Source organism: Bos javanicus, chromosome 7, assembly GCF_032452875.1.
Source record: "Bos javanicus breed banteng chromosome 7, ARS-OSU_banteng_1.0, whole genome shotgun sequence".
Taxonomy (NCBI): Eukaryota; Metazoa; Chordata; class Mammalia; order Artiodactyla; family Bovidae; genus Bos; species Bos javanicus.
The window spans coordinates 59272028-59294865 of NC_083874.1; the positions used below are offsets into that span (position 1 = coordinate 59272028).

At 38.6% G+C, this 22838-nt stretch overlaps 2 protein-coding genes across 4 annotated transcripts in view; one reads left to right on the forward strand and one right to left on the reverse strand.

Annotated features, from left to right (window-relative positions):
- LOC133251455 (sperm-associated acrosin inhibitor-like) overlaps positions 1-914 on the reverse strand; it is a 96045-nt gene extending 95131 nt beyond the window's left edge. The window contains exon 1 of the transcript XR_009737622.1: positions 865-914. The gene's annotated coding sequence lies outside the window, so the exon portion shown is untranslated. The remainder of the gene's footprint in view (positions 1-864) is intronic.
- A 72-nt stretch (positions 915-986) lies between these two features.
- Positions 987-18470, forward strand: LOC133251458 (serine protease inhibitor Kazal-type 9-like). 3 transcript variants are annotated; one of them, XM_061423956.1, is made up of 6 exons: positions 987-1126; positions 8978-9253; positions 9375-9568; positions 10316-10344; positions 17128-17252; positions 18299-18470. In XM_061423956.1, the coding sequence occupies exons 3-6, from the start codon at positions 9514-9516 to the stop codon at positions 18342-18344; spliced, it is 255 nt and encodes an 84-aa protein (XP_061279940.1). In that variant the 5' UTR covers positions 987-1126; positions 8978-9253; positions 9375-9513; the 3' UTR covers positions 18345-18470. The 3 variants fall into 3 exon arrangements, with proteins under 3 accessions (XP_061279940.1, XP_061279941.1, XP_061279942.1); XM_061423957.1 differs by having other exon boundaries at positions 9176-9253; XM_061423958.1 differs by lacking the exon at positions 8978-9253.
- Positions 18471-22838: the final 4368 nt, after the last annotated feature.

The following is a 22838-nucleotide window of genomic DNA, read 5'->3' on the forward strand; positions in this document are numbered from 1 at the left end:
GACAGAATAATGGAAATACTTCATCAGAGCACCAGACAGAAAAACAAATAAAAAGAAAATAAAAGCAACATATGAGATGTATGGGATAATATAAAGGTGTGTGAACCTATGTAAAATTAAGATTCCAGAAGAAGGAGAAGAGAGTATCAAAAATATATTTGGAGAAATTATGGTTGAAAACTTTCCAAACCTAAAAGAAAACAGATATCCAGGTACAAGAATCAGAGGGTCCCAAACAAGATGAACAGACCCACACCAAAACATAATTGAAGTGGGAAAACTTAGAGAGATAATTCTAAAGGCACCAAGAGGAAAACAAAGAGTAAGTTACAAGGGAAGCTTCATAAGGTTATCAGCTGATTTCTCTGCAGAAAATGTGTAGGCCAGAAGGGAGAGGTATGACCAATTGAAGTGCTGAAAGGGAAAAATCTGTAACCTAGAATACTCTATTCAGTAAAATTATCATTTATAACAAAAGAGAGATAAAAAATTTCTTAGAGAAGCAAAAACTAAAAGAATACAACAGTACTAAACCTAACAGCAAGTATTTAAAGGTCTTCTCTAAATGGAGAAGAAACAAAAAATTATAGGAAAGGAAAAAATACAACAGGAGAGGCAAATATATGAAAGGATTGAAGATTATTACATAACCCAGTAGATTAGGAAACCATCAAAAATTTTATAAAAGCAATTTTAAATTATAAAACTATAATCAATAGCAAAAGGATAAACAAGAACATGTAAAATAGAACATCAAAATCGTAATGTGAAGATGGGAGAAAAAAATGCAGATCTTTTAGAATGTGTCTGAACCTATATGACTATCAAGCTAAAACAAGCAGATATAGTTATGAGTTAACATACTTGAAAACCAGGGTACTGTTAGCCGCTCACTCGTTAGTCGCTCAGTCTGACTCTTTGTGACCTCATGGAATGTAGCCCTAGGCTACTCTATACACAGGATTTCTCAGGCAAGAATACTGGAGTGGGTTGCCAGAAGTTAAGTAAACAGGGTGACAAAATACAGCCTTGATGTACTCTTTTCCTGATTTGGAACCAGTGCATTATTCCATGTCCAGTTCTAACTGTTGTTTCTTGACCTGCATACAGATTTCTCAGGAGGCAGGTTAGGTGGTCTGGTATTCCCATCTCTTTAAATTTTTCAGAGTTTGTTGTGATCCATACAGTCAAAGGCCTTGGTATAGTCAATAAAGCGGAAGTAGATACTGAAACTCCAATACTTTAGCCACCTCGTGCGAAGAGTTGACTCATTGGAAAAGACTCTTTTGCTGGGAGGGATTGGGGGCAGGAGGAGAAGGGGACGACAGAGGATGAGATGGTTGGATGGCATCACCGACTCAATGGACATGAGTTTGTGTGAACTCCAGGATTTGGTGATGGACAGGGAGGCCTGGCGTGCTGCAATTCATGGGGTCACAAAGAGTCGGACACACCTGAGTGACTGAACTGAGATGTTTTTCTGGAACTCTCTTGTTTTTTCGATGATCCAATAGATGCTGGCAGTTTGATCTCTGATTCCTCTGCCTTTTCGAAATCCAGTTTGAACATCTGGAAATTCTCAGTTCACATACTGGTTGAAGCCTCAATAGGAGAATTTTGAGCATTACTTTGCTAGCGTGAGAGGTGAGTGCAATTGTACAGTAGTTTGAGCACTCTTTGGCATTGCCTTTCTGAAAGGCAACTGAAAACTGACCTTTTCCAGTCCTGTGGCCACTGCCAAGTTTTCCAAATTTGCTGGTATATTGAGTGCAGCACTTTCAGAGCATCATTTTTTAGGATTTGAAATAGTCAGCTGGAATTCCATCGCCTCCACTAGCTTTGTTCATAGAGATGCTTCCTAAGGCCCATTTGACTTTGGGACTCCAGGATGTCTGGCTCTAGATGAGTGATCATACCATTGTGGTCATCTGGGTCATGAAGATCTTTTTTGTATAGTTTTTCTGTGTATTGTGCCACCTCTTCTTAATATCTTCTGCTTCTCTTAGGTTCATACCATTTCTGTCCTTTATTGTGCCCATCTTTGCATGAAATGTTCCCTTGGTATCTTTAATTTTCTTCAAGAGATCTCTAGTGTTTCCCATTCTATTGTTTTCCTCTATTTCTTTGCATTGATCACTGAGGAAGGCTTTCTTTTCTCTCCTTGCTATTCTTTGGGACTCTGCATTCAAATGGGTGTATCTTTGCTTTTCTCCTTTGCCTTTCATGTCTCTTCTTTTCTCAGCTATTTGTAAGGCCTCCTCAGACAACCATTTTGCCTTTTTGCATTTCTTTTTCTTGGGGATGGTCTTGATCACTGCCTCCTGTACAATGTCAGGAATCTCTGTCCATAGATCTTCAGGCACTCTGTCTATCAGATCTAATCCCTTGAATCTGTTTGTCACTTCCACTGTATAACTGTGAGGGATTCCCTGGTAGCTCAGAGGTTAAAGCGTCTGCCTGGAATGTGGGAGACCCGGGTTTGATCCCTGGGTCGGGAAGATCCCCTGGAGAAGGAAATGGCAACCCACTCCAGTACTCTTGCCTGGAGAATCCCATGGAGGGAGTGTCTGTGTGCTACAGTCCCTGGTGTGCTACAGTCCATGGGGTCGCAAAGAGTAGGACACAACTTAGCAACTTCACTTTAATAGTCTAGTGGTTTTCCTTTCTTTCTTCAATTTAAGTCTGAATTTTGCAATAAGGAGTTCATGATCTGAGCCACAGTTGTTTTTGCTGACTTTACAGGGCTTCTCCATCTTGGAAGCTTTTCTTTCAGTGCTTATTCTTTTGCCTTTTCATACTGTTCATGGTGTTCTCAAGGCAAAAATACTAAAGTAGTTTGCCAATCTCTTCTCCAGCGGACCCCGTTTTGTCAGAACTCTCCACTTTGACCTGTCCATCTTGGGTGGCCCCATATAGCATGGCTCATAGTTTCACTGAATTAGACAAGGCTGTGATCCATGTGATCAGTTTGGTTGTTTTTCTGTGATTGTGGTTTCCATTCTGTCTGCCCTCTGATGAATAAGGATAAGAGGCTTATGGAAGCTTTCTGATGGGAGAGACTGTGGGAGAAACTGGGTGCTCAGTAAAATTTTAATCCAATTTTCTATTGATGGGCTGTGTCCCCTCCCTGTTGTTTGGCCTGAGGCCAAACTGTCGACCCATACCTCCACTGGAGACTCCTGGACACTCACAGGCAAGTCTGGCTCAGTCTCCCACTGTCCTCCAAAGTCAAATTCCTTGCGGGTTCTCAGTCCCTTTGCCAGATCCCCAGGTTGGGAGATCTGTTGTGGGTCCTAGAAGTTTCTTAACAGTCCAAGAATTTCTTTGGTATAATTGTTCTGCAGTTTGTGGGTTGTCTGCTCTGTGGCTCTATGGTGGGGCTAATGGCGACCTCCTCCAAGAGAGCTTATGCCACACACTTGGTGACCCAGGTCTGCTGCACACAGAGTCCCATCCCTGCAACAGGCCACTGCTGACCTGTGCTGCCACAGGAGACACTCAAACACTCAAAGGCAGTCTCTCTGGGGTCTCTAGGCCCTGGTGCACATGTTTTGTTTGAGCCTTCTGAACACTCTGATGGGTATGGGGTTTGATTCTAAATGTGATTTCGCCCCTCCTATCATCTTGTTGCGGCTTCTCCTTTGCCTTTGGACACGGGGTATCTTTTTTTGGTGGGATCCAACAGTCTCCCATCAACGGCTGTTCAGCAGCGAGTTGCAGTTTTGGAGTTCTCACAGGAGAAGATGAGCGCACGATCCTAATACTCTGCCATCTTGTTGGTGCTATGAAGGAAGCTCTATCTTTGTAGCCCCTGGCAATCATTAACCTGACTTTTCTCTATAGATTCACTATTCTTGACATTATACTAAAATAGAATCATAAAGTATGTGACCTTTTGTCTATAAGATTATTCCATGGTATAGCATGTATCAGGACCTTATCCTTTTTACTGAATAATATTATATTCTACAGATGTAGTGCATTTAATCATCCATCAGTTGATGACTAGTTGGATTATTTCCAATTTGGGGCCTTTATGTATAAAGCTGCTATGAACATTAATGTCTTTAGTGGATATATGTTTTTAATTCTCTTGGGAAAATACCTAGGAATGGAACTGTTAAGTCATATGGTAACTCTACATTTAACTTTTTGAGGAATTACCAAACTATTTCACAAAGCAGCTACAACATTTTATAATATATTCCCACCAGCAATGTATGAGAGTTCCAACATTTTCACATCCATACCAACAACTTGTCTGTCTGTTTTCTTAATTTTAGTCATCTTAATGGATAGGACATAGTATCTCTTTTTGGTTTTGATTTGTCTTTACCTAATAACTAATGACAATGAGCATATTTTCATGTTTTGTTTTGGAAAATATCTATTCAAACCCTCTGCTTTGTTTTTAAATAAATTATTTGGTCATTGTAAGCTGCAAATGTAATTTTTTAAAATATACTCTAGATACTATTTCCTTATCAGATATATAATTTTCAACTATTTTCTCCCATTCTGTGGTCTCTCCTTTTAAATGCAAAAGTCTTTAATTTTTATGATATCCAAATTATCTATTTCCTCTTTTGTTTCTTATAATTTAGTGTCATATCTAAAAAACCATCACCTAATCAAAGGTCACAAAGATGAACACCTATATTTTCTTCTAAGAATTCTATAGTTTTAGCTCTCACATTTATGTATTTAAAGTTAATTTATGTTATGATTTTTAACACAAAATGAGGTGGGGGTCCAATCTCATTTGTTTTGTATGTGAATATCCAGTTGTCCCAAAGTTTTTAAAAGATTATTTTCTTCACTGAATTGTTTTGTCATTCTAGTCCAAAAATCAATTAAGCATACATATTAGAAGTTATTTTTGAATTCCCAATTCTATTAAACACTGTTTTGATTACTATAAGCTTACAGTAAAATTTTAAAATGTTTAGTGTGAACCCTCCACCTTTTTTCTTTTTGAAGACTCTTTTAGCTAACTTGTATTTCCCATAAGAATTTTAGGATTAGCTCATCCATTTTCCAAAAAGGGCAGCTTGATAGACAGCACTGCCATCTTAACAATATAAAAACTTGTTGGATTGGATCATTTTGTTGATTGGATCATCAACAAAGGCACTGTTGGCACAGATGGTAAAATTTAAATTAGAGTCTTGAGGTGAAGAGCACACAATAAGTTACTTGTTCTATTCTTGCAACAATTATTTCAAAATAAAAAGTTAAAATTTAAAAATGTGTGCTTCCTAACTGCTATGAAAAGCAGGTACTAGTAATCTGATAAAATTGTTCTTACAAGAATTAAAAGTCAAAGCACAGTAGTGACTTCAAAATGTTAAATATCAAGAGAATATGGAAAGGATATGCTATCTACGCTGAGTTTTTAAGTAAATTTTCAAATAAATCATAAGATTCTATCTCCTCCACCTCTAATATACGCTAAAAACATTTTAGAATTCCTTCAGTTTAGCTCAGTTCAGTCGCTCAGTCGTGTCTGACTCTTTGTGAATCACAGCACACCAGGCCTCCCTGTCCATCACCAACTCCTGGAGTTCACTCAGACTCATGTCCATCGAGTCAGTGATGCCATCCAGCCATCTCATCCTCTGTCGTCCCCTTCTCCTCCTGCCCCCAATCCTTCCCAGCATCAGAGTCTTTTCCCATGAGTCAACTCTTCGCATGAGGTGGCCAAAGTACTGGAGTTTCAGCTTTAGCATCATTCCTTCCAAAGAAATCCCAGGGCTGATCTCCTTCAGAATGGACTGGTTGGATCTCCTTGCAGTCCAAGGGACTCTCAAGAGTCTTCTCCAACACCACAGTTCAAAAGCATCAATTCTTTGGTGCTCAGCTTTATTCACAGTCCAACTCTCACATCCATATATGACCACTGGAAAAACCATAGCCTTGACTAGACAGACCTTTGTTGGCAAAGTAATGTCTCTGCTTTTGAATACGCTATCTAGGTTGGTCATAACTTTTCTTCCAAGGGGTAAGTGTCTTTTAATTTCACAGCTGCAGTCACCATCTGCAGTGATTTTGGAGCCCAAAAAACCCAAAGTCTGACACTGTTTCCACTGTTTCCCCATCTATTTCCCATGAAGTGATGGGACCAGATGCCATGATCTTCGTTTTCTGAATGTTGAGTTTTAAGCCAACTTTTTCACTCTCCACTTTCACTTTCATCAAGAGGCTTTTGAGTTCCTCTTCACTTTCTGCCATAAGGGTGGTGTCATCTGCATATCTGAGGGTACTGATATTTCTCCCAGCAATCTTGGTTCCAGCTTGTGCTTCTTCCAGCCCAGCAATTCTCATGATGTACTCTGCATAGAAGTTAAATAAGCAGGGTGACAATATACAGCCTTGATGTACTCCTTTTCCTATTTGGAACCAGCCCGTTGTTCCATGTCCAGTTCTAACTGTTGCTTCCTGACCTGCATACAAATTTCTCAAGAGGCAGATGAGGTGTTCTGGTATTCCCATCTCTTTCAGAATTGTCCACAGTTTATTGTGATCCACACAGTCAAAGGCTTTAGCATTGTCAATAAAGCAGAAATAGATGTTTTTCTGAAACTCTCTTGCTTTTTCGATGATCCAGCGGATGTTGGCAATTTGGTCTCTGGTTCCTCTGCCTTTTCTAAAACCAGCTTGAACATCTGGAAGTTCACAGTTCACGTATTGCTGAAGCCTGGTTTGGAGAATTTTGAGCATTACTTTACTAGCATGTGAGATGAGTGCAATTGTGCAGAAATCTCAATTTCATAGTGACATTTTAAATCGTTTTTCAGTATAAATCAGAGTTGCCTAAAAGATCTTGTTTACATAAGAAGAAAGGACTGCCATTGCTTTGAAAGAGATTTCTGAGATATTCAAGGGACTTTCTGTCCAGGATTTCCTGGTTCCCAGATTCTGCAACATTATTCTTTTCAGAGGTGAACACTTAACACATATGCGCACACTAATAGGCTCCAAACTGGTGACAGCCTTCATCAGAAGCAGAGTAAGTTTAAGAAACTGGATGCACATCACTCTTCTCTTTCACCCTCATTAACAGGATGTATATGCGTGCTTTTACAATCTCATTTGAAAATCATAATCAGCTTGTGCTATGGTGCCATAATTAACTGTATTCTGAAAGCTTGTTAAAGAAAAGTTATTTGACACTTGTCAAAATGGTAAGGAAAGCATTATTCAAGGTATAGTCTTGAATTTCCCTACTGTAATACGCCTATGGCAATGGGGAAAAGATTGGGCTTAACTCTAAATACAACAAATGGATATTTTAGCCAAGGATCTGGGTTAAGTACTCAGTAGATGGAAAATTACTAATAAGAGATACTAAGGGGATTCTTGTTAAAAGTCAGGCCAAGGACTTATATATTAAAAGTGGGGTATGAAAAACTTGATCAAATATAAACAGTGATCAGATATGAAAAGTAGGGAGATGACTTAGCAGAATTCTATGCTAAGACATGCCTGGAAAGGCCAAAGACATGAAGTAGAGGGGAGGCCGAGAGAAGGGAGGTGTAGGGAAGTCAAGGTCCATTTGACAAGAGAACTCAGAGAAGCCTAACTCAAGATTGATAAAGAAGAGAATATTTGTCAAGCTACAATGAAGACACTGGCAATAGTTTCTCATTATTCATGGTATACCCAAGTTGTATTATAGTCTCTAAGACAGAGTGAATCTTCATTAATAGTCACTTAGTAAGCAAATGAAAATAAAGAAACTAAGGCTTCTACGAGTTCAATAATTTGCACAAGGTCACACAGGGAATGGTGGAAAGTGAAAGTGAAAGTGAAGTCACTCAGTCGTGTCCGACTCTTTGGGACCCCATGGACTGTAGCCTACCAGGCTCCTCCGTCCATGGGATTTTCCAGGCGCAAGAATACTGGAGCGGGTTCCCATTTCCTTCTCCAGGGGATCTTCCCAACCGAGGGACAGAACCCGGGTCTCCGGCATTGTAGGCAGACACTTTACCGTCTGAGCCACCAGGAAAGTCAGGAATGGTGGAGGTGGCAATGAATTCATATAACATTATGATGCCTGCCCTCCAAACCATCTCAGCACAGTTTCCAGTTGTTTTATCCTTCTGAAGGGAAACAAATATGAATTTTAGTCTCTCAGCCTTTGGTACTACCTCCATTAGTGGTATAGACCATGTCTTCCAACACTTATCTACCAAAACTGCAAGAATTGCTTCTGAGGTCTTCTCACAGGGGCACTTTATTCAAAAATGGCACATTCCAAAAAGTGTTCTTGTAGGCTTTATCAAAGACTTCAAGTGAAGCATGGTTTGATGAAAGCACAATTAAGCTTATTTAAATCATGATTAAATGGCTGGTGGCTTATCTATTGAAAGTTATTTTATTAGCAGGGCTTCCCTCACAGTTCAATTGGTAAAGAATCAGCCTGCAATCACCAGGAGACCCAGGTTCAATTCCTGGGTCAGGAAGATCCCATGGAGAAGGAAATGGCAACCTATTCCAGTATTCTTGCCTGGAGAATCCCATAGACAGAGGAATCTGGAAGTCTACAGTTCATGAGTTCGAAAAAGTTGGACATGACTTAGCAACTAAACCACCATCACTGTGTAACTACATGCCAGGGCAAGTTAACATCTCATTTTTGAACCATCAGCCTGCATTTGGGGACCGGATAATCATGGCCAGAGTTTCAGGGAAAGTCTAGCTACTGCATCCACTAGCTCTGTTCTTCGCTATGATCGTTATATACCTCTTTATTATCGGCTCTGGGGAAATCCTCCTCCTAAGGGCTCTTGATAAAGAAGCTTTCACCAGAGATCTGATGGGTAAATGAAGTGTGAGTGCTCACCAGCTCCACCCATTATACCATCTCCCCAAAATGGGATTTGGGGGGAAATTACCCTCTTCCTAAAAGTCAGGAATTATTGCCTGTCTGTGCTGAATCAAGACTTGGATGCTGATACCTTTTCTCTGTTCCCAGTCCAGGGTCTCAACTGCCAACATTTCCCCCTTTGGTTCTAGAGGAGAGAAGAGGAAAGAGGGGAACCTGAGAAAATGTTAAAACCTATAAAGCTGCCATACTGATGACTCTTCCTAGAAAAAGCAGTACACCAAAGAATATGTAGTAAACCCAGTGAAATTACTTAACTTCCTTGTGACTTCATTCCCTTATCTGTAGAACAAAGAAAACGGTAGTTACTATCTGTTATGAAAATCAGACTGTGTAACAGGTGTAAAAGCACACAAACTTAAAGAGGTGAGGAAACAATGCCAACTTTATTGGGTCCTATGATCTATTAAAATGTCATATATAATCATCTGTCTTTCACAACAAAAAAAACATTCCTCTTTAGCAGATGTTTCTGCCCTCTTCCCAGGCTTGTTTCTGGAAATAGCTATTTCACAACTGAGACAGAACTCTTGACAATATATAAGGCAGAACCCATTCGGGCTGTGCAGACACCAGAAAGTCACTTCTTTTTCCTCCACTGGACTGCCCTTGGCCACCTCAGCAGCATGAGAACAACAGCCTTTGTCCTGCTCTCAGCCCTGACGCTTGCAACCATCTTCAGTGAGTATCTCCCTCATAACCCTGCCCCTGCCCTGATATTGAGAGTTCATGTTATCTTCTATCCATATAATTCTGAAATATATACAACACATATAATAAAGGAAAATTTCTGAAATGCACTTTTTTCTTTGTACCAATAAATGACCAAATTATATCATCAGGGTGCAAGTGGACCTAAATGGTCAACCAAGGCCAAATTGCCATCCATATAAACATTTAGTATAACTTCTTTGGGAAATGTCTATCCAATGTATCCTTGGACTTAATATCACTTTTTATTGGGATCTCATTTAATCATAAAACAATTCAATCCATGACTGGCAATCTATAGTTGGCAGCATGAACTACTTTAATTCTTCTTCCATTATTGAGTTGAAATCTGCCTCCCTAGAATTTTCAACTGCTAGTCCAATTTCTGCCTCTAGGCTTGTTACATAACAGCAGACACTTTCAAAATATAAAACTTGTGGATTTTTTTTCCTAAATTCAGATTATGAAGTAGGAAAGAACAGCACAAACTCATTATTATAATAGTTATATCATCTTTTGGGCTACACTCTAAACCTACTTCAAAAAAGAAAATGAAAAGTTCTGTGTGAAGAGCTTCAACCTTTAATATTATGCTATACAGCTTTGAAGTGAATCTTATATTTTGATGACAGTCTGAGAGCTGAAACAAATCAAAGATTAGTTTTCTAATAAGATTAATGCTTCCAGAATTTAAATTTCTTTGTCTTTATCTTACAGATGTAGACTGCATCAAACACCATGAACAGGTCTGTATGCTCATCTTGACATGAAAGTACTACTTTTGTATAATTTTAAAGGCCAGTATCAGTAAAGAAATACTCAACACTATATATTAATTAAATTTCTACATGTTTAAAGGTTTATTTTTTAAGTTTCAAAAATTGTTTCTTTTAAAAACTGTAGGTAGACCTTTCTAAAATGGAAGGGGCAGAACAGAGTGGTTAGACACCTAGCATGAGAATGAATAGGTGCTGATTAAATTCTAGCTGTTTGATAGTGTGCCCATGCGAAACAATACTTGCCTCATATTTCACAATAGTGTGAAATTTAAAGCTGTAATATTTAAAAAGGGCTTAGCACAGTACCTGACACATAGTAAAGCTCAGGAAGGACAAGTCATGACTTAAAATGTTTAAATGGGTCACATACATCTTTGTTCTCTATCTTAAAGAATGAAGATTTTAACTTAACCTTTTCTTCATTACTCATTAAATAATGACTACTGTTGAGAAAATCTAGGTGTGGTAGTAAAAACTTAAGCTAGCTACCAGGCAATTTGGGTTTTAGACTAGCTTTACTGCTTTCTAGCTGCATGACCCTTTGGCCCAGGAAGTCCCTTCCACTTCTTTGAGTCAAAAATTTTGGTTTCCCTGTTAAAGAAAATAAGACATTAAGACTGTAAATTTTGGAGTCAGGATTGAGTTCAAGCCATCCTTCATGATTTTTTAGATGTGTGAGAATGAAAAGGTTCAGTTCACTTCAGTTCAGTTGCTCAGTCGTGTCCGAATCTTTGCAACCCCATGAATTGCAGCATGCCAGGCCTCCCTGTCCATCACCAACTCCCGGAGTTCTCTCAAACTCATGTCCATCGAGTCAGTGATGCCATCCAGCCATCTCATCATCTGTCGTCCCCTTCTCCTCCTGCCCCCAATCATCCCAGCATCAGAGTCTTTTCCAATGACTCAGCTCTTCGCATCAGGTGGCCAAAGTATTGGAGTTTCAGCTTTAGCATCAGTCCTTCCAATGAACACCCAGGACTAATCTCCTTTAGAATGGACTGGTTGGATGTCCTTGCAGTCCAAGGGACTCTCAAGAGTCTCCTCCAACACCATAGTTCAAAAGCATCAATTCTTCAGCACTCAGCTTTCTTCACGGTCCAACTCTCACATCCATATATGACCACTGGAAAAACCATAGCCTTGACTAGATGGACCTTTGTTGGCAAAGTAATGTCTCTGCTTTTTAATGTGCTATCTAGGTTGGTCACAACTTTTCTTCCAAGAGGTAAGTGTCTTTTAATTCCATGGCTGAAATCACCATCTACAGTGATTTTCCAGCCCCCCAAAATAAAGTCTGACACTGTTTCCACTGTTTCCCCATCTATTTCCCATGAAGTGACGGGACCAGATACCTTGATCTTCGTTTTCTGAATGTTGAGTTTTAAGCCAACTTTTTCACTCTCCTCTTTCACTTTCATTAAGAGGCTTTTGAGTTCCTCTTCACTTTCTGCCATAAGGGTGGTGTCATCTGCATATCTGAGGTTATTGATATTTCTCCTAGCAATCTTGATTCCAGCTTGTGTTTCTTCCAGCCCAGCGTTTCTCATGATGTACTCTGCATAGAAGTTAAATAAGCAGGGTGACAATATACAGCCTTGACGTACTTCTTTTCCTATTTGGAACCAGCCTGTTGTTCCATGTCCAGTTCTAACTGTTGTTTCTTGACCTGCATATAGGTTTCTCAAGAGGCAGATGAGGTGTTCTGATATTCCCATCTCTTTCAGAATTTTCCACAGTTTATTGTGATCCATAAAGTTAAAGGCTTTGGCATAGTCACTAAAGCAGAAATAGATGTTTTTCTGGCACTCTCTTGCTTTTTCGATGATCCAGCGGATGTTGGCAATTTGATCTCTGGTTCCTCTGCCTTTTCTAAAACCAGCTTGAACATCTGGAAGTTCATGGTTCACGTATTGCTGAAGCCTGGCTTGGAGAATTTTGAGCATTACTTTACTAGCGTGTGAGATGACTGCAATTGTGTGGTAGTTTGAGCATTCTTTGGCATTGCCTTTCTTTGGGATTGGAATGAAAACTGACCTTTTCCAGTCCTGTGGCCACTGCTGAGTTTTCCAAATTTGCTGGCATATTGAGTACAGCTCTTTCACAGCATCATCTGTCAGGATTTGACATAGCTCAACTGGAATTCTATCACCTCCACTAGCTTTGTTCGTAGTGATGCTTTCTAAGGCCCACTTGACTTCACATTCCAGGATGTATGGCTCTAGGTGAGTGATCACACCATCGTGATTATCTGGGTTGTGAAAATCTTTTTTGTACAGTTCTTCTGTGTATTCTTGCCACCTCTTCTTAATATCTTCTGCTTCTCTTAGGTCCATACCATTTCTGTCTTTTATTGAGCCCATCTTTGCATGAAATGTTCCCTTGGTATCTCTAATTTTCTTGAAGAGATCTCCAGTCTTTCCCATTCTGTTGTTTTCCTCTATTTCTTCGCATTGATCGCTGAGGAAGGCTTTCTTTTCTCTCCTTGCTATTCCTTGGAACTCTGCATTCAGACGCTTATATCTTTCCTTTTCTCCTTTGCTTTTCACTTCTCTTCTTTTCACAGCTATTTGTAAGACCTCCCCAGACAGCCATTTTGCTTTTTTGTGTTTCTTTTCCATGGGGATGGTCTTGATCCCTGTCTCCTGTACAATGTCATGAACCTCAGTCCATAGTTCATCAGGCACTAAAGGTTAATTAATATTAAACCTTAGGAGTTTCCTGCTTACACTACATATGATATAAATTCTGGCACTGCGGTTTGAACAGGCAAGAAGTGAAATCATGCTGGCATATACTTGACATCAGTTCAGTTCAGTTCAGTCACTCAGTCGTGTCCAACTCTTTGTGACCCCATGGACTGCAGCATGCCAGGCCTCCTTGTCCATCACCAACTCTCAGAGCTTATGCAAACTCATGTCCATTGAGTTAGTGATACAATCCAACCATCTCATCCTCTGTTACCTTCTTCTCCTCCCGCCTTCAATCTTTCCCAGCATCAGGGTCTTTTCAAATGAGTCAGTTCTTCACAACAGGTAGCCAAAGTATTAGAGTTTCAGCTTCAGTATCAGTTCTTCCAATTAATATTCAGGACTGATTTCCTTTAGGATAGACTGGTTGGATCACCTTGCAGTCCAATGGACTCTCAAGAGTCTTCTCCAACACCACAGTTCAAAAGCATCAATTTTTTGGCACTCAGCTTTCTTTATAGTCCAACTCTCACATCCATACATGACTACTGGAAAAACCATAGTGTTGACTAGATGAACCTTTGTCGGCAAAATAATCTCTGTCCTTTTTAATATGCTGTCTAGGTTGGTCATAGCTTTTCTTCCAAGGAGCAAGTGTCTTTTAATTTCATGGCTGCAGTCATCATCTGCAGTGATTCTGGAGCTCAGAAAAATAAGGTCTGTCACTGTTTCCACTGTTTCCCCGTCTATTTGCCATGAAGTGCTGGGATTGAATGCCACGATCTTAGTTTTCTGAATGTTGAGCTTTAAGCCAACTTTTTCACTCTCCTCTTTCATGTTCATCAAGAGGCTCTTTAGTTCTTCTTCACTTTCTGTCATAAGGTGGTGTCATCTGCATATCTGAGGGTACTGATATTTCTCCCAGCAATCTTGATTCCAGCTTGTGCTTCATCCAGCCCAGCATTTCTCATGATGTACTCTGCATGTAAGTTAAATAAGCAAGGTGACAATATACAGCCTTGATTCACTCCTTTCCCAATTTGGAACCAGTCTGTTGTTTCATGTACAGTTTTAACTGTAGTTTCCTGACCTGCATAGATTTCTCAGGAGGCAGGTCAGGTGGTCAGGTATTCCCATCTCTTGAAGAATTTTCTCGAGTTTGTTGTGGTCCACACAGTCAAAGGCTTTGGCATAGTCAGTAAAGCAGAAGTAGATTTTTTTGGAACTCTCTTGCTTTTTCAATGATCCAGCAGATGTTGGCAATTTGATCTCTGGTTCCTCTACCTTTTCTAAAACCAGCTGGAACATCTGGAATTTCACAGCTCACATACTGCTGAAGCCTGGCTTGGAGAATTTTGAGCATTGCTTTTCTAGCATGTGAGATGAGTACAATTGTGTGGTAGTTTGAGCATTCTTTGGCATTGCCTTTCTTTGGGATTGGAATGAAAACTAACCTTTTCCAGTCCTGTGGCCACTGCTGAGTTTTCCAAATTTGCTGGCATATTGAGTGCAGCTCTTTCACAGCATCATCTTTCAGGATTTGAAATAGCTCAACGGGAATTCTATCACCTCCACTAGCTTTGTTCATAGTGATGCTTCGTAAGGCCCATTTGACTTCACATTCCAGGATGTCTGGCTCTAGGTGAGTGATCATACCATCATGATTATCTGGGTCATGAAGATCTTTTTTGTACAGTTCTTCTGTGTATTCTTGCCACCTCTTCTTAACATCTTCTGCTTCTCTTAGGTCCATACCATTTCTGTCTTTTATTGTGCCCATCTTTGCATGAAATGTTCCCTCGGTATCTCTGATTTTCTTGAAGAGATCTCTAGTCTTTCCCATTCTATTGTTTTCCTCTATTTCTTTGTACTGTTCACTGAGGAAGGCTTTCTTATCTCTCCTTCCCATTCTTTGGAACTCTGCATTCAAATGGCTATATCTTTCCTTTTCTCCTTTGCCTTTCATGTCTCTTCTTTTCTCAGCTATTTGTCCTCAGACAACCATTTGCCTTTTTGCATTTCTTTTTCTTGGGGATAGTCTTGATCCCTGCCTCCTGTACAATGTCATGAACCTCTGTCAATAGTTTTTCAGGCACTGTTTATCAGATCTAATCCCTTAAATCTATTTGTCACTTCCACCGTATAAGTGTGAGGGATTTGATTCAGGTCATACCTGAATGTTCTAGTGGTCTTCTCTACTTTCTTCAATTTAAGTCTGAATTTGGCAATAAGGAGTTCAGGATCTGAGCCACAGTCAGCTCCTGCTCTTGTTTTTGCTGACTACATAGAACTTCTCCATCTTTGGCTGCAAAGAATATAATCAATCTGATTTCAGTATTGACAATCTAGTGATGTCCATGTGTACAGTCATTTCTTGTGTTGTTGGAAGAGGGTGTTGGCTATGACCAGTGCGTTCTCTTGGCAAAACTGTTAGCCTTTCCCTGCTTAATTTTGTACTCCAAGGCCAAATTTTCCTATTACTCCAGGTATATCTTGACTTCCTATTTTGCATTCCAGTCCCTTGTAATGAAAAGGAAATTTGTTTTTGTCCCAGGACAAACCACAGGGCAGCCATACCTGACATGGGACACTGCAGTTCCATTTTCCACCAAGCTGTACTAGCCCCTGAAGTCCTCTCCCATCATGTCATGCTTAGTAATCTTTGTATTGGCAGCTCTCACCTCAGCTCTAAAGTTTAGAAGGTTCATAAAGTATAGTAACTGAAGGAGTGGATGAATTAATGAAACATATCTGAAGGGGAACATGAACTTAAGCATATTTTGAGTTATCCAAGTGGAGATATTCAAACATTAGAAAAATATCATGTCTGCAAGTGAACTTATTTTTGAAACCAAATAAGAGTCACAGACATAGAGAACAGACAGGTTTCCAGGGGTGGGGGGCAGATTACTAGATACAAACTAATATATATAGAATGAGTATACAATAAGGTCTTACTGTACACTACAGCGAACTATATTCAATGTCTATATAACTTAAAGTTTGCTGTATACCAGAAACTAACACAACATTGCAAATTGTAAATCAGCTATACTTCAATAAAAATAAATTAAAAAAAAAAGAAAAATATGATGTCTGAAACTCTGGGACAGAAGGAGCTGGAAATGTAGAGTCTTTGGTAAAGAACTGGAGTTAGTGTAGAATTAGAAGTAAAGCCACAGAACAAAATTAATAGCTATCATGTATTCACTATTTACCATGCCATGTACTGCTAAGTATTTCATACATATCTTCTCAGTTATGTATGTTTTACTTTAATATTACAATACAGTTATTATTGCCTTCATTTTGCAGATAAATAAATTAAGGCTTAGAGAGGGAAAATAATTGTCCCAGGGTTATATAGTCAGGATCTGAATCCCAACATATTTGACTTTAATGTCCACACTCCACAATTTGCTCAAAGATTAAAAACCTAGAAAATTCTTTCTTGGTAATTGCCTACTTGCTCCTGCAGGCAACTTATCACCTTGGCTTTGGCTCCAGAAACTGAGATTAGTGGATCTCAACTACAATGTTAAAATACATCTGTTTGCCTATGCGCTAGTGAAGTGTATATCAAGTACCTTGCTACCAATAATTAATGGCAAATGTTGCTATGATACAGTAGTTCTTATAACTATAGTAGTTATCATAATATATCTCATACTTACATTCAGGCAGAACTTTTGAAGTGAAAGAAAGAAGTAGCAAACTGTACTACATGAGACATGTAGAAAACTGATCCCATGGGAATGGTTGTACTTGTGAATATGCTACATGTGTTGAGAACAGATGCATCAACCAGTATGGTGGAAAAGATTCTATTTTAAAATAAATAATGATTCAGTTACCAGTTATTATAAAGAAGTTTATCATGAGTGATTATATATACGATATAATTTTTTTTTTTTACTTACTGTATCTTGGGGTTAGATGAGAAAAGACAATTGGAATAAGATACAAATGCACTGAGAGCTTTCTGAACTTGCTTGGAAAATCCTAAATCCTGAGAATAAAAATTTTGCTTAAGGAATTCAAGGCTTTTTATATGTATTTCCAGATTGACTGTAGTAAATATAAAATGTTACCATCAGAAGAAAGATTTTGTTATGAAATATATGCACCAATTTGTGGATCTGATGGCAAAACTTATGACAATGATTGCTACTTTTGTTATGAAGTTGAGTAAGTATTGAAATAGTTTCCTACATTTAAGGGTTAATAATTACGTGTTAAGACCAATGTACTTGAAACAGAAGGGGTTGTTTATGGTATAGAATATGTGAGTCATCCATGCTGACTCTGATTAATAGAATTCTCATAATTTACAGGATTTGAGCGTCACTGGTATTACTGTGTCACTACATATTGGCAGTAAGAGCAGAGAACCTTAGACAGAAGGAATCTTGGAAAGAAATTTAAAGGTCATCCAGTTCAACTTCCACCTATTAATCTATTGCTTAAACTCTTCCCATGAAAAATTCACCAGTTTGGCTCTCAGCCAATGCTTTGTTTATTTTCAGGGAAAAAGAAATATCCCTCCATCTAGGCATGCCAGTCCACAACTGCTAGGATGAGCTGTATTTATTGTTCAGCTTCAACAACTAAGTCTGGATATGTTAGAGCTCCTTAACAAGAAAAACCTAAAGAACTTGTTCTGAGTATGATTTCTAAAAAAAAAAAAAAAAAAAAAAAATTGTATGCTGGAAGTATAATAAACTTAAATTTAGAAAATCACATAACCAAAAGCAGTTTAAAGATTACAAAGTAATCATCCAAAAGATATATTAGTATCAGCTCAAAAAGCACGAAATGATGACTAATATACTAGAGTGTATTTAGAAACTTACAGTTCCCTTTAAGTACTTTTAAAACAAACATGAATGAAAACTAGCATCTAGTATATATGGCATCTTGTTCTGATTCTGTTTTATTAAGAAAAAATTATGAACTCTTATTAAAAAAAGGCTTACATGTATCTTCTTTAAATAAAAAATCCATTAAAATATATTTTTAGGGACATAAACTGACTATGATGTATTATGAGCCTCATCCTTATGTAATCAGCACCAGCTGCTAAAAAATCCCTAAACTGCTGTCACTCCTTTTAAAAGCATCAATAAATGGAGAGACTTGGCTACATTTTGAGGGGCTCACTGGTGAAATTCGGATGCTAATGAAATGCCTATGGCCTCAGCATTTCTCATTTGTTGCTATTTTTGTCTCCACAGGAAAACTAACAACAAACTTAAATTTGTACACTTTGGAAAATGTTGAATCAGTCTTATGATTACAAACACAAGAGACACATTTCTTCTCCCATATAATCTATACCATATTACCTAATCTTGTCACTATTATGTCTTGATTTGCTTGTAAAATAAAGAAAGTGAAATAAATATATGTCTGACTTTTTGTTTAGGAGTTGAATCTTCTAGATTTGTTTCACTTTTGTGTAATCTCTATAAGACAACTTTAGGGCCACATCCTGGGGGAAAGGGGCCAATTAAGACTAGTAGTACCCACTCCAGTGTGCTTGCCTGGAGAATCCCAGGGACGGGGAAGCCTGGTGGGCTACTGTCTATGGGGTCGCACAGAGTCAGACACGACTGAAGCAACTTAGCAGCAGCAACAGCAGCAGTGAAGCTCCAATATTTTGGCCACCTGATGCGAAGAGCTGACTCACTGGAAAAGACCCTGATGCTGGGAAAGATTGAAGGCAGGAGGAGAAGGGGATGACAGAGGATGAGATAGTTGGATGGCATCCTGAGTCGATGGACATGAGTTTGAGCAAACGCTGGGAGACGGTTAAGGACAGGGAAGTCTGGCATGCTGCAATCCATGGGATCGCAAAGAGTCAGACATGACTGAGAGACTGAATGGCAACAAATACTCCAATAAAAATTAAAGAATAAAATAAAAATAAAGAATGCCAGTCCGCACTGCCCCCCACAACTAAGCATAACAACAATATTAAATTAAAATCAGCATGTTGTTATTTTGCTCTGTTGCTCAGTCATGTCAGACTGAACAACAACAAAGTAGGAACCAGAAAAATCAAAGGAGCTAAAGCTGGTGCCTTCTCTTGCCCAGGCCAGGAAAACATTCTCTGTGCATAACTTAGTTCTGGCCTATTCCTGAAAAATTCCTTAACACATAAAGAGGAAGACTTCAAGCACAACAATCAGGAAATACTGTTTTGCTATATGTCTCTTGTGTTTAAGACACTGAAAGCAACCCTGGGTTGAGACTGCTACTTCTTCCCAGAGAATATGTCTGTAAAACATTTCAAGTAAACACATCCAGGAAAGTTGTGCAAGTTCCCATGAATTAGTTGATGTCTCCCATGTTTTTCTTTCTTTAAAGTCTGATCTCAGGCCCAGGACCTGAAACTTGAAATCCTACTAATACATTATGTATCCCCAAAATTATATTATTATTTATTTCAAAGATCATATTATTTGTTCCCCAAAACAGAGTGTGCCTTGCAAAACTTTTAAATCTATCTGTACATCTATTCAATGAACACATATCTATTAATGCCTATCTATTATACTTTGAGTCTGTGTTAGACTTGGTAGCATATAATAGTGAATAGAATTGATTTGGTCTTATCCTCTTGGAGCTTACATTCTGTGGAAAAATTATTTTCCATGCTTAGTACAGCATCCTTTACAAAAGTGATATTATACAAATATGTTTAGTAACACTGAATCAAAATTAAGCAACATTTCAATTGTATTATAACAGAGTCACATTATATAACATATGAAAATCTAACTATGTGATCTCTGCAAAGAGGGAAAAGGAGAAATCTCTGCAAAGAGGGAGAAAAAGTTAAACTCTTTTGAACTGTGGTCTGATTTCACAAATCCATCAGAAATTTAGGGACTGAGACTGTCCACCACGATGGCATGAAGTAGGAACTCAAGTAGGATACTGTTTGTTGTAGTGGTTATTTTCTTGTTTTCCTGAGTGTTTTGAAAAAAACACTCCTTAGAGAAACTCTTTAAAGAAATTGAAAATACTGACTTGAATGTCATTTATCTTTTCACCAAATACTGATTAAATATCCACATTTTGTTAGATGCTAGAAATGTATCAATAAGCAAATATAAAAATTCATTCTTTTTTTTGAAGCTTTAAGATTACATAGGAATAATAATATTAATAAGATACCAATCAAATATGTGTGTGTTTGAGTATATGGCGAATCTTGAGACTAGTTAAGCAGAAAATGATCTCTGGTGCAGGAGTGGAGTTGAGGGTAGAGTGGGAGGCAACAGTCGTGGTGCTAAGAAGCAAGAAGCATCACTACAAGCAGAGAGAACAAAGTAACTAACACCAACAATTGGTGAGTTCATATTTTTAAACCACTCTTCCTCCCAAGCCCCTTCTATAATCCACTCCCCACAATCTATTTTCCAATTACTTCCAAAGTGGTATTTCTGAAACACCGATCTCATCTTGTCATCTTCCTGCAAAAACTGTTTTAGTGAGTATCACTGCCTAATCCTCCATTAGTACTGGCCACCTCGCTCTCCATCTGCATTCCTCTCCACTCCACATTTTGATATGAACTGCTTACCACTCTTAGAACCTTGCATGAACTCTGCAATTTTCTACATGCTGCTCCCTCTTCCAGTACTTCTCTTTCTCAATTTCCAATACCAATTTCACTCATTAAAGATTCAGCCCCAGGGTTATCTTCTCTAAAAATCTCCTCCTATGTATTCAGTCCTGCTAGATCAGCATGTTTTACATTATATTCTCATTAGCTTAATAAATATCTATCTCTTTTGTTACATTGTGAGCTCACAGCTGGCACACTGCAGGTGTTCAAATAATGCTTTATAAATTAATTTAATTAAACTAAAATTAATTGAATTTTACTTCTATCAACAAGTAAGGAAGCAAACCATGGTGTCTTATCCCAGATAACCCTGAAGTCAGATGTCACTTCCTGATTCACCTGAAATTTTTGCATCTGTTTGCATTCTATATCAACCGAAGCTCTGAATGGTTAGTCAAGTACCTACAAACAGAATCCACAGACACACAAATAATAGCAAATGACTGTTTTCCTAGAGACTGCCACATAAAGACAGAGATGGTGGTTACCTTGCACACCCACAGCCTAAAACTCTCCATTATGTTCCTGTTCTCTATATTCATATCTTGCAACACTGTCTTGTAAGTCAATCTTTATGATTTATATCGTGAAAACTGCCATCAAATTTTAAAGATTACCAAATAAAATAAAGTAAAAATTAAATACATTGTCAAAACATGTTCCCTATTCAAATTCTAAGAAATCTCATTCTGCTTCTTTTTCTTCCTCATATTTAAGCAAAGCAGGTATTACTACATCCAATAAACCTGTCCTCCTGGAACAAGTAACTCCTGTCTCTCTCCGAAAACTAAGCTAAGTGGAAGCACTGACTTTGACTTTGGAATTTTAATTAACAATAATAGTACAGATCAAGGAAATGTAAGCCAGAGCCAGAAAAACACACCTCAACAAAATATCTACATGGACACACACACTGAAAACTTTTCAGAATTTCTGAAGAAAAGAAACTTTGAGTTCACAGAAAATTAAGCTTTTTAAGAGTGCCTAATAAAACTCTACAAACGAACTACTAGAGTATTGAAAAATGCTTCTGGAGAGATCTGAAAGCTACTGGATCCTTACCAGTTGCCAGACTGCTAGGCACTTCCTTCCTGGGATGTAAGGCATTTAACACTCAAAAATAGGTTCTGAGGTTAAAAGAACTACGGCCAGGCCCAGCCAAGTCCTCCATGGCTCATCCATCAACAAGCCCAGTTTTGGGGTTTCACGCTCCCTAATCCCAGTTCCTGAATCTCATTCTTCATGTGGGAGATCCCACCTGAAGCCCCACCTCTATAACTGGCCCAGCAGCCAGACCGTTTGGCTCTCTGCCCTTCCACGTTGTGCTCCCTGTTTCTCTCTTCCTCTCTGCTTTACTGCTCCTAGAAATGAAGCCCAGTGGCTGACACCCCCAATATATTGGCAGACTTCTGCTGTGGTGCTCACCTCCCTTGTCTGCCTGTTTTTAGACTGCTTGTCTGGGCTCCAGTTTATCTATGAGGCCTACACATTGCCTGGACTACCATCTGCTTGCTGCCGCTCTTTAGATATGAACATGTCCCCCAGTCAGACTGAAATTATCTGTGATACAATGGATAAGGTGGTGGTCATTTTGCAAAATGGTATATATACATGTCTAATCATTATGTTGTATACATTAACTAATATTATACATCAATTACATCTCAATTTTAAAGAAAACACAGATTAAAAAACTCTAAGAAAGCTGAAAAAAAAGACGAGGGATTTTGAAGAAAGAGAACTTTGGGGTCAAATTTACATTTGCTACTTCTGAGAAACCTTGAGTTAGTGATTTAACCTCTGAGTTTCAGTTCTTGCATTTCAAAATGGGGGGCAAAAGCAGCTGCTCATGAACTGGTATGAACCACTATACATACAGCATATACTATTGTGCCTGGCATATAATTAGTCAAAAAATTAATAAATGATTTAAAAATAACAGAACAAAAACTTGTGGTTGCCCTAAATTTGTATCCTAAACACAATGGATGGTTCTATTTCAGGTTCTGGCCCCTCCCTGTCTTCTTTCCAGCCCCACCCTGTTACCCATGTCTGACCCCACCCTAAGAGACAGAACTATGAACCTCCTGTCAGAGCAGAGCTACAGAAGTCAGCAGAGTAGTTTGACTGCAATGAAA